Genomic DNA, 12359 nt, shown 5'->3' on the forward strand with positions numbered 1-12359 from the left:
GGAGCTTACATATAATATAATATAATATAATATATGCACATACTTGTGTGTTTTTAATAGAACCTTCTTGCAGCATCCCTGTATCTGTGGTGTGCTGTATGCTGTGCGGAAGGGATTTTGGTGTGGCATCATTTATGTTATGGAATTGGACTATGCAGTGGTAACTTACTGTGTGCAGGAGTAATACTAACATATTTACATAGTGTCGTTATGTTCCTCATTGAGGTTTTTTGCATGATATGTAAATGTAAATGAAAAATAACTTGTTTACAGAGCTGACCTGACAGCGCATTTTGGTAATATTGTGTCAGTGCGTGTGTGTGTGTGTGTGTGTGTGTGTGCGCGTACGCGTGCAAGGGGCAGGAGGCTTTGCATGTGCATGCATGTGTGTGTGTGTATGTGTGTGCATTGTCATTTGGAAGGTGTGCTGGAGAACTGGTAGAAACCGCAGAGGACAGGAAATAAGTGTCACATAAAAACACTGTTGTTTTGCTCTTTCCTCCACCCCCACTGCTCTCTCTCTCTGTGCTCTGTTTCTTGCTGTCAGTACACTGCTGCAGGCTGGGCTGCACTCTGGTCCACACCACCTTCGGTGACTGTGGAATAGCTGCCCATGCCAACTGTCACCGTGGTACTGGGACGTCACCCTCTGGAATGCTGTAACTGCATTTCAAGTTGCTATGGGAAACCACCTGTGCAGGATTCTGAAGTAAGTGCATTGCTGGAAAAACAAAACTGTAGACACAGTCTGGCTCATCACTGAGCTCAGGAGCTTCCACTTCCATGATGGTACATGGGGCTCTTAAGACTCTGCAGGGGAGTCTGCAGTAAAGAGAAACAAAAGACAGGCTGTACTCATTGCATTTCCTGACATGTGCAGTTGCTCATTTTACTCCTTATATTACTTTTTTGTAACAGTGTAAAAATGTATAGATAGGAAGAGTTTTCCACAAAGGGAATCACACAGTCATTCAACTATCATTCGAGTCTGCCTCACATTGAAACCACTGCAGTTTTAAAAACCAGAAGATGGCTGTGGGGCTGTTGCCTGTCCTAGAGGTGGATTCCGCTGTAGGGCATTCTTACTGTAGCATTTTTCCGGAACTGCTGTAAATTGGTAGACTCTCTCTTTCCCTGAGTCTAACGACATTTGCACAGCAGAGCAAGCTTTTTGTTGAACTTTTCAACACTGTTGCATCTGTTGGGTGAGAATGCAGAACGACTTCATTAGGGAGAAGGTCTTCTCCAACCTGGAGTGATATAATACGGCCTTTGAAACTTACAGTAGGGTGTCAGGTACAATTTTATAAGCTTTCAATTTCAAGGATGATGTTCAAAAATATGTCAAAATATTTTACAGTTTGGCAAGCCACCAGCAGTAATTGCATTTGTTTTCAGAGTTAAAAGTTTTACACTACATTTATAAAATACTGATGCAAAGTTTCTAGTCATTTCAATGCAGTGACAGCAGAGTTTTCTCACTTCGCAGTTTTCACCCTTGCCTCTCAGCTGTTTGATATACAAATGTCATCCTCCAAATCAATATTAGTACAAATTAATGTTATTTATGAAACAATATTCAATTCAATTCAATTCATTTTTATTTGTATAGCGCTTTTTACAACACAAGTTGTCACAAAGCAGCTTTACATTGTTCCCAGGCCTGAGACCCCCTGAGAGCAAGCCTAAGGCAACAGTGGCAAGGAAAAACTCCCTATCAGGAAGACACCTTGAGCAGAACCGGGCTCATGGGGGGGCCCATCTGCTTCTGGCCGGCACTGGGCAGATAGAGTTAGACACAAAATTATGCAATGTATATTTGTTATTGACAGACAATAGCAGTTAGCAGTAGAGTGATTATAAGAATGTCTCCTAGGATGTCCAGGTCTTGGAATGCAGTTGGCTTTGATGGGCAGGGCAGCGAGGTAGCAGGACTGGAAAACGAGATGAGACGCTTGGGCTACAGCTCCGGACAGGAGCCCGGAGCAGGGAATAGGAAGCAAACAGAAAACAGTGGTTAGTGGATGATAAGAATGGCAGGGATGTAGAACAGAGAGGCAGGAGAGGAGGGGCAGAGAAAAAGGTGTGCAACAAGGAAAGACCCCGGCAGGCTAACATTATGGCAGCATACCTAGGGGACGGTATCACAGTATATCAGTGTAAATGTATCATATGAAAAAGACATACAATTTCCTTTGCACTAAGAACAGCTAGCACGTACAGTGTACTCAGAACAGCAGCATGTAAGTTTGGACTAACTTTATTAAGATAATGGGAACCATCCATTCAAAGGCATTTTGATCTAAAGACATGCTTAAATGCTTGAAATTTGTTTCTTAGACAAATATCAATAGTGAATCCAATACATATGTATGAATTTCTTTAAAAAAAAAATAATAAAAATTGGCTAACTTTGTAGAATCTAAAATATAAGAGTTTAGATTTTTTTGATCACTGCTTAATTCCATTTGTGTTTCAAATGTGGAAAATAGTAAAAATAAAGAAAAACCCTTCTATGAGTGGGTGTGTCCAAACTTTTGCCTGGTAAAGTAACTGTCCTAGTGGTAGTGATATCTGTACAGTAAGATTGTATGTATTCTGTGCAAGCCAGTCACGGAGTAGCTGGGAACTGTGGGAGATGTTGTTCACACCTTCCTATTATGTAGTTGGAATGGTGGGTAATTAAAAATCAGCTGACAATAGCGGTAATGGGTACAGTTAAGTTAATTGTACAGATAGCATTGGTTACCTTTTGGACATAGGGCGGGGGAATAAAAATCACATTGGGACTGCACGCTATTACATTACTTAGACATACATTTCAGTGACTACACCCTTTCAGTTGCAAGTGATTTAGGGTGATATGTCAGAGAAATTCGGTTTGGCCTCTGCAGGACCAAGGCTGGACCAGCCACAGGTGTTTTCATTCTGAATGAAGCAAAGGGGACAGGAGTCCAGCCCAATTTCAGCCGAGTAAAGTAGCATCCATTCAATATGATTTTATCATAACTTCATCTGAGACTTATATTAACAAGATCCACAGCAAGTTCATGTACTGTATGTGTTTGTTTGTTCTGTGCATGATATGGCACCATATGATTTTATTATACTTACACACAACAAAACATTTCATTACATTACATGCATTTAGCAGACGCTCTTATCCAGAGCAACTTCCATCAGAATAGAAAATAAGTGTATCCATTCAGTTTAAAGAAGCAACAGTGTCAGACCAGGCTCACAACACTCCCAACCCAGTGAGTGTGAGCATAACACTATTCAAGCTCTACCACAAGTTAACTTGTGTACTCTGACAAAAGCCAATTATACTACAATACAAGAGTCCCTAGAACACAAAGTCATAATACATGATAATACTTCACATAAAATTAGCATCAAATGCATGAAGTAGCAGGTGTTAGGAGGTAGGGATAGAAGTGGAACCAACATGAGTAGAGTCTTAGTCGACCAAGTTTTCAGTAGTCAGTCGCAGAAAAAAAAACCCCTCAAACTCCATTCGGGAGCTGCGCCTTGTCGTTAAAAAGTTATTAGATTATGTCGGGCAGGAAATCATCTTTCGAGGGTGTAAAGGACAACCCCAAGAATGTGACATGCAAACTCTTCATGTTAAGATTTGCCTATCATTCATTGACCTCAAACATGACTTATCATCTGAAACATGTAGGGGAAAGCCGGTACAAAACTAACACGAAAGTAACAGGGTGATTTTCTCCGAGCCTATACAAGTCTGATATGCCTGACTGCGTCAGCATGTACAGCATGCAACACTTACCAGAACCCAGAAAAATCGCATGGATACATCATACTTTCGCGGAGTTATAGGCCTACCCGAGAAGCTGTTTTTGACCACAGAAAGTAAATTCACTCAAGCGGTATTTTTTTTTTTTTTTTGAATGACAATTTGTGTTTATTGTTTCATGTGTCATAGTCATGATCATTTGACAGATTAATTAGTACTTGAACACATCCTGAAGTTTGCCATATCCGAGTTTCTCAGTTTCGAAGCAAGTCAGGTTTAACTGTCAGGAGACATTGTCGGGACGATTGTAACAGCTGTTTCTTTCGTCCCTCTACAATAACAACTATAGGACTTATTATAATATTATACCGAAGTCGTTCCACATTTGTACAAAATAGCACTTTGGTATTGATAGAACACACACGTGAGTTGTTGATCACAATGAAAATTAGTTTCTGTCTGTAACGTTATCTTTTAAAATGATGCTTATCTGAAAAGTGCTACTTCCATCCCAGCTCTCCCCTAACGTTATTATCCCTTTTGTATGTGACTTATTTTTATTCAATGTAGCACACTGTTACCATGGTTCGTTATGTTTTCATTAGCATTATTAAGATTCTCATAGTTTACAGTTAGCATTTGCTATATTTTTTAACGTTAAATCACTGTTTCTTCAATGCTAAAATTACCTAGAATTTTTTCCAATCTAGTGTTCTAATCGCACCGGTTTTAGCATACGCGCTAAATGGGTAATCACACCGGTGTGACTGTATGCGTGAAAGGGTGATTACATTAGGTTAATTAATGGCCTAATTAACATTAACAAATTGCAAAGTTAAGGCTATATGCAGCTAAATAAATATATTGTCATATGCGCCATTAGGCTTATCCAAGTGCTCGTGGGGACTGGGGAAGCTAAATTACCTTGCTTACTGCATGTTTAACTTCATGTTCTGTTTTTTATTTATCATTGTGTTGGTGTTACAAGTTCATAAGTTGTATTATGTTATACATTGTATGTATTGTGTTGAAATAAATTAACAAAATGTTCAGTCTCCTTGCTGGTTGCTCCGACACATTCAGAATCATTACTGCTTTTGCAGTTAGCATTGGCATTAACAGAAGGCTCGCTTCATGCAGTGAGCTTGTAAAATTTATATTTTAAAAGCCCATTATTACGGTTTTGTATTTCTCTGTAATGTAGCAGTGTTAACAATGTTAGGCTACTTATAACATTCCTCCTCAGCCCTGGAACTCAAACCATTTTCTGATGTCCCAAAAAAATATATATTTAAATAAATAAATTAATGTCAAAGTGTGACGACTAGTCGAGTAATGGCTTGAACTAACTAGTTAACTAGTCAACTACTAGTTGACTAGGAAAATCTTTGGTCGGGGGCAGCCCTAGTCTTCAGTCTGTGTCGGAAAATGACCAGTGATTCCACTGTCCTAACTCCTGTGGGGAATTCATTCCACCACTGAGAGACCAGTACAGACAGGGATAGTGACTGAGAAGAGACTCCATTGGGCCGGGACAGTCAGTTGCTCTGTGGATGTAGAGCGCAGTGATCTTGAGGGAACATAAGGTTTGAAGAGGGGTCGTAGGTATGAGGGTTCTGTTCCATTCACTGTCCTGTATGCCAGCACCAAGGTTTTGAACTTGATGTCAGTGATAACAGGAAGCCAGTGAAGTGAGATGAGGAGGGGAATAACGACTACTTTTAGGGAGATTTTTGACAAGCTGTGCAGCTGCAGTCTGGATTAGTTGTAGAGGTTTGATGGTACAGACAGGAACACAAGCAAAGAGGGAGTTGCAGTAGTCTAGGCGTGAGAAGATCAGGGTCTGAACTAGGAGCTGTGGTGAATACGTAATGAGATAGGGGTGGATCCTTCTGATGTTGTAGAGGAAAATTCCAGAAGACCGACTCACTGCTGTCATCTGAGAGGAGAAGGACAGTTGGCTACCAAGACTATTGACAATGATGTTGGTTGAAAGGCTTGTAGGGTCCAGGCTGAGGGAGAGCTCTTGAAATGGGGAAGACTTGGATGGGATGAAAACCATCTCAGTTTTAGCTAGGTTCAGATTCAGGCAGTGGTCCACGATCCACTGTGAAGTGTCTTTTTGGCAAGCTAAGATGCGCGCAGAAACCTGTGTGTCAGGTGGTGGAAATGACAGATTGGCATAGAAATGGTATGAAAAACCATGGGAGGAGATGACAGTGCCAAAAGATTGCATGTCAAGGGAGAAGAGGAGGGGGCTGACAGAGCCTTGAGGGACACCCATAGACAGGCTGTGGGGACTGGATAACAAACAATGCTTCATAATTTACATTAGTTATATTTTCTGTAGAAATCTTGAGCTCTCACCATGTCTATTTCTATTTCTCTTTTTCTTCAGAAAAAAGAAGGAAGATGCAGATGGTAAGATGTGGAATTTATGTGTCTTACAGTTAAATATCCCATATCCTTTGTCATATAAACTTTAATTAATATATAAAACATAAAATTTTAAGTATATAAAATCAAACATCCTTGCCCATTTTCTAAACACAGTTTTATTTATAACAAGGTCAAAAATATGTGGCTATGGCTCAGCCAGTCTTGAGTGCAGGCTTAGCCCTGTGGCCTGGACTGAACCCCAACTGTTTTTTTTTACTGGGGTAGACATGGATTTTTTTGGCAGGGATTCCTCATGTCTCCACACTCAGGCACCCTGCGACTTGTGCCCATGAGACGCTCAGATGAGTGTAGCTGCACTTGTCCTTCAATCGGTGCTTACTGCAGTGTAGTCCATTGTGAGGCTGGTAGTGTCAAAAAAGAGCCATTGGCTGTGTGCAACTGTATTGGAGGACTACACTTGCCTTGCTCGTGTGTTCCTGAATGAGGTTGTTACAGTGACATCCCAAAAATGGTTGCTTGAGAGGAAAAAAATCGAAAGCATTGTGTTCATACTGTAGGTTGCTAGGGAATATATTTTCAAGATACGATCCAAATATATAATTTTATTTTAAAATTCTATTTTATAAAGTTGTTTGTATATCAGTGTTAAGATAAAGTAGCGGCATAAAGACACATAAAATATGAAGTATGATTGATGTGCATTATTTAAAACTGCTGTTCCATAATTATAAGTGTTTCAGTTTTAATCAGAGTATGCATACTCAATTGATCATACCCTTCTTCTGCAGTTCTGCCCACTGCAGATAATGATGGAGGGACTGCAAATGGGGAAAATGTAAGTTCAGTTAATATGATCTTCTTAGCTCTCACTAAATCTGCTCTAATGCTAGATTTTCCCTCCCTGTTTTGGGAAGGGAGCTTGATACTTACCAATAACACTTTAATGGTTAAGGGCCTTAAGGGGTTCAGTCTCTCATAAGGCTTTTTGTGTTCAGCGCTCAGTTTAGGTCACTATGACTTGCCATTTTAAAAATCTGCAAAAACTTTTCAACAGACACACATGTTCACAGTAAAGTAGAAACAAATGTTAGCAATATGCCACAGTAGCGTGTATACGAGGGAAGCAGTGCAGTGCAGTGGTTAGGGCTCGGGTTAACAAAGCTGACTTGATTACAAGAATTTTTTAGGCTGAGGTCCCAGGTGGAGCCTCACTGTTTGAACCTGAATCACTACAATAAACAGAGACCAGTTTAGACAGAGTAGATGGAATGTGAGCCACATAAATGAATACTTTTTAGCTCAGAATATAATTACCCATTATACAACAGATATTTTTTTGTGAATTCAAATCACATTATTCAATACTAGCATATGAGAATTGAAGATTTACATTTACATGTACATTTATGCATTTAGCAGACGCTTTTATCCAAAGCGACGTACAAAAGTGCATATAGTGGGCAAACAGGCACAAGGGCAAGATGTGTACAGGTCGTACAATGATGAATGTTACATTCTTACTTGTGGCCACCAATTTCTAGCACACACTTAGACCGTCACTGAAAAAAAACACCAGAAACACATACGCACATTCAGCAGTAGTTAATTTTGATGTGAAAAAGACCGGGAAAGCAGCTAGTAATCTTACCGCATCAAGCTTTGCATGCGTGCAGTGGGAAAAGAGGGTTTGCCCTCCATCAGACATGAGCAAAGCCAGAGGCGTTCTTAGGATCTTGAAACATTGGGGGCTTAGCCCAGCCCAGAAATCTTTAGATTTTCATCCGATAATTGCCCCTTTTTCAAGTTATTTCAGAGTAAAATGAATATAAGATGTGACACTGCCAACAATGACAAGCCCTGTCACTGGTACACGCTCTCTTTCTCTCTCTCGTGCTCACACAAAATGCGTGCGTGCTAAGTAGTGTGAAGTAGATCTGCTGCTTGAATGACACACAGAGGACCCAAAACATACTTGTGTTTTTGATCAACAATATCATATTATTTTCAAGGGCTTTAATGCATGATCAGAATGACAGATAAATAGATCCGAGGCTATTTTTTTATTATTCTTATTTTTGTTTAAAAAAATAAATAAATAAATAAAAAAATTTGAGATCTGGGGCTATCCATAAAACATTTGGGACTGTAGCCTCAGACACCCAGGCCTAACGACACCACTGAGCAAAGCAAAAACATAAAAAGCAAGACATTTCCTGTGATTCTTAATGCTTATTCTAATAAGGACTCAACTGACAGTGGTATGGTCAGACATGGCAGCAAGCTCACTAACCACAGCTCTGAAACAGAGGAATTCACTCCTCATGATTGGATTTAGACCATATTTTGACACTACAGAAAGCTTCCTTTCTCTGTTTGCACAGAAACACATAGCTTCAGCAAACAGCACAAAGCCACTGAAGGAAGTTGTCTATAAAAAAAAATCAGTGGTGATAAGTTATGACTAGCACCAGTGTCGGTTAGCTTTATCATGTCAGTTAATGTCAGAGTTAACTGCATTATAATGTTGGTTAGCAAGACAGCATCTCATTCTCTTCGTTTAACTGTGTGGAAATGGAACAATGGTGAAAACGGAAGACCAAAAACTGAATGTAAAAGTGAATGACATGACCGTGGCAGTTTTGCTCATTGAAAAGTGCTTTGCATATTTGTTCAAAACCTTCATTGTGAGGTCAGAGCTGTGGTTTGGCCCGTGACATTACATGTGTTATTTTAAGAAGTGGTTCATATGCAAAAACTCCAATGCTGTCAGCATGTTCAAGTCTTTTCAGCTCTAAATGTTTCTTTGAATGGCAGTCGGTCAAAAAGCAACCTCAACTCAATGCAGAATTAGCTGTACAGTATTTCAGTGGAATACAGCTTCAGAATGCAGAATGCAGTCATATTACTGAATGCAGTCATCACATGCAGTCACATCATACTGTGCCATAGATAATGTGGCAGATGCCTGGGTGTCTATGAGGTTTAAACTTTACCTCCTGAAGCTTTCTGCACAGTAGTCAAGACTCCACTGGAGAGACAACAGCAATGTGCAGAGAGACATAGTACACAATCTCAGGGTCACTTTCCCCAAACTGCACCAGTAAAAACATGAGATACAGTCACCACAGTTACTCCAAATGCATGTGATACACTTATCCCAGTGTTTTCTGTGGCAGGATGAGAAGTCATCTAAGGAGGAAGTGCTGTATGCCACGATTGACCATGGAGAGGGCGGAGCCCCAGGGAACATTAGAGAGAATGCGGATGACAGCTGTGACTATGCCATCATCACCATGCCTTCTGGGCTGGCACACAAGCCCTCCATCCAAGAGGACTGTGCAGATGATTATGTTCTTATGAGTTCTTATGAGTAATCTCTTCACTCTGCCACATAGTGTCATCTAATGGACTGGACATCGTTATTGTTTTTCCAGTAAATTTTGTACCAAGTTCTTTGCTTACTGTAGATTGTTTCCATTTGTCCAGTGCTAATTTCCCATTTACAATAAAGTGGTGTTTTTATTGTGGTAAATTGTTTTTTTTTTTTTTCAGCCATGTCTAATTTTCATTAGTTTAACTACAGATAAAAAATAAATATTCCCAGCTGCCAACCATACTGATCTTCCAACTGTCATATGTTTTATATTTTGTATAGATAGAATACAAAGTATAGAACCCAACCCTCAAGCATACCATACAAATATTTGTACATGTAGGTGCTGAATGAGTTACTAATCACTCCATTCATTGTGATTACTATGGCTCCCTCCCAACTCCAGAATCAAAGTTGTCACATAAATATGTTTTAGCTCAGAAAATAAATATCCATTGCCCACTGTCTCTTATTTCGACAGCAGATATTTTTGTGACGTCAGATCAGATGATTTAACACTAGCACATAAGAACTGAATCTCAACATTCTTACTTTTCACCCTGGTCATAAGTTATGACTATCATCGTCATCATGTTCTTGCAAGCATTCACCAGCATTTTTGGCTGTGAAATGCAGCTGGAATGTGTGTGTTGTATGAATGATAGCCAAAAACGCTGGTGAACATGCACTACAGTAAATGGGAAATGCCCCCCCCCCCCGATTGGCGATTGAATATCGCCAACCTCTGCTGATCAGAATTCTAAATACCTTCACCTCTTAGTTGAATCATTAGTGTTACTTGTTTAGTTAGCTAAATAGATAATATTGTGATTTGATTAAGATTAACCATTGATGTGGTAAGTTCGATTATGATTATTAATTTAATTATTAATTGAAGTTCCAAATTCATAGTTTAGTATATTTTATGAGACAGAGTGCAGTGGCACCAACAGCATGTCCTTGGAAGGAAAGCTGTACAAGCAAATCCTGAAAAATATCCTTTTAGTTTGGTGCTTACAACTGTCATGTGAAGATGATGCAGATGGATCACTTATTAGTCAATGGCAGAGCTGCCAAGCATACACTGAGCAAGTGCGCAAGTCTGAGAATTGCCCAACATTTGATTCAAAACCACACATTCAAGGGTTTTGGAGAGGAAAGAGAGAAGGGAGACAAGGTGGTGGTTTTGAACAGAACAGAAGAGTCCAGTGTTTGACATTAGCCTGCTTGAATAGAGAACACACCTGGTGGTCAGGGAGTTGATAAGACAGGTGATGAATAGAAGAATATGAGCTGAGATTTTCTGAAAAAGAGAGGGAAGTGGGCCTAAGGAGCAAGTAGTTGAATGATGAGAAATCAGGAGTTTTGACATCTCTGTGTTGATGAGCTGGGAGAAAGTGGATGGGGCAGGTGGTGGCAAAATTACTTGGTTGGTTGAAGGAGTTTCAGATCATGGAAACTTTATCATTAAAATATTGCACAAAGTCCTCTGCGGTGAGAGAAGATGGAGAGGTCAGAGTGGGAAGAGCAAGGAAGAAAAGGAGGAGAACAGCTTACAGGGGTTAGTGGATAACTCCTGAATAATATTATGAAATTGGCATGCTTTATCAGATGAGAGAGCAAATGAGAAGGTAGAAAAAGAGTCTCGCGAATTTCTCCGAGCCCATACTAGTCTGATATGCCTGAGTGCATCAGCATGTACAGCATGCAACACTTACCAGAACCTAGAAAAGTCGCGTGGATACATCATACTTTCGCGGAGTTATACCCTAGAAGCTGTTTTTGATCACGGAAAGTAAATTCACTCAAGCGGTAATTTTTTTTTTTTGAATGACAATTTTTGTTTGTTTCATGTGTCATAGTCATGATCATTTGACAGATTAATTAGTACTTGAACACATCCTGAAGTTTGCCATATCCGAGTTTCTCAGTTTCGAAGCAAGTCAGGTTTAACTGTCAGGAGACATTGTCGGGACGATTGTAACAGTTGTTTCTTTCGTCCCTCTACAATAACAACTATAGGACTTATTATATTGTAGTGTTCACGGGGTTCAGGAAGAACGACGTGGAGAGTTGCCTTAAATTTGGCCAACCGGCCTTTTAGCAACACACAAAAACAAGACAGTAGGGGAAAAGGGAAGGGACTAACTAAATGCCATAGCACAGTCACGGTGGGTAACTTTGTACATGAAAATGAGCAGCCGCGGAGCATGCGGGTCACGCTCCGCTTGCTTCCCCACAACACGTTACACTGTCCCCGCCTGAGAGGTTTGCTGTCCCCAGCTGTTGGGGAAGCCTTTGCTGTCGTGAAGCCCGCTGTTCAAGTCCTTCACTGCCCCCTGGCAGCGTGGCGGAAGTCGTCGGTTGATCCCCAGCCCCTGTCTCCCCCTGGATGGAGCTAGGGGCTGGTAGGGTGCGAGCCGGTCGCAATGGAGGACCTCCACCCTGTTCCGCCGGACCAGCTGCACCCAGTAGACGACATCGGAGAGCCGCTCCAGCATGGTGCACAGCCCAACCAATGGCTGGCAAGCTTGGGGGAGAGGACCTTCTTGCGCTCGGGGCTGTACACCCACACCAGCGCCCCAGGAGCAAAGTCCTCTCCCGTGCACCACGCGTTGTATGCCCTCTTCTGTCAGAGTCCGGCGCTGGAGAGGGCCCGTCTGGCCCGGTTGTGTACTTCTCAGTACCACTCCCGGAGGTGATGCAAGTAGTCCAGTCCAGGCGTGCCCTCCACCTTGGGCTCGGGGGGTGGGCCGAACACCAGGTCCAGCGGCATTCGCAGCTCGTGCCCGAACATGAGGGCCACAGGGGTGCAGTGAGTGGACT

The 12359-nt window shown here is 41.1% G+C and overlaps 1 protein-coding gene across 1 annotated transcript; it reads left to right on the forward strand.

The window, feature by feature from the left end:
* Positions 1 to 557: 557 nt before the first annotated feature.
* On the forward strand, positions 558 to 9570 carry si:ch211-214p13.7. The gene is made up of 4 exons (XM_036544721.1): positions 558 to 709; positions 6159 to 6181; positions 6949 to 6995; positions 9337 to 9570. The coding sequence occupies exons 1-4, from the start codon at positions 681 to 683 to the stop codon at positions 9532 to 9534; spliced, it is 297 nt and encodes a 98-aa protein (XP_036400614.1). The 5' UTR covers positions 558 to 680; the 3' UTR covers positions 9535 to 9570.
* The last annotated feature ends 2789 nt before the right edge of the window (positions 9571 to 12359 follow it).

This window comes from Megalops cyprinoides, chromosome 14 (assembly GCF_013368585.1).
Source record: "Megalops cyprinoides isolate fMegCyp1 chromosome 14, fMegCyp1.pri, whole genome shotgun sequence".
Lineage (NCBI taxonomy): Eukaryota > Metazoa > Chordata > Actinopteri > Elopiformes > Megalopidae > Megalops > Megalops cyprinoides.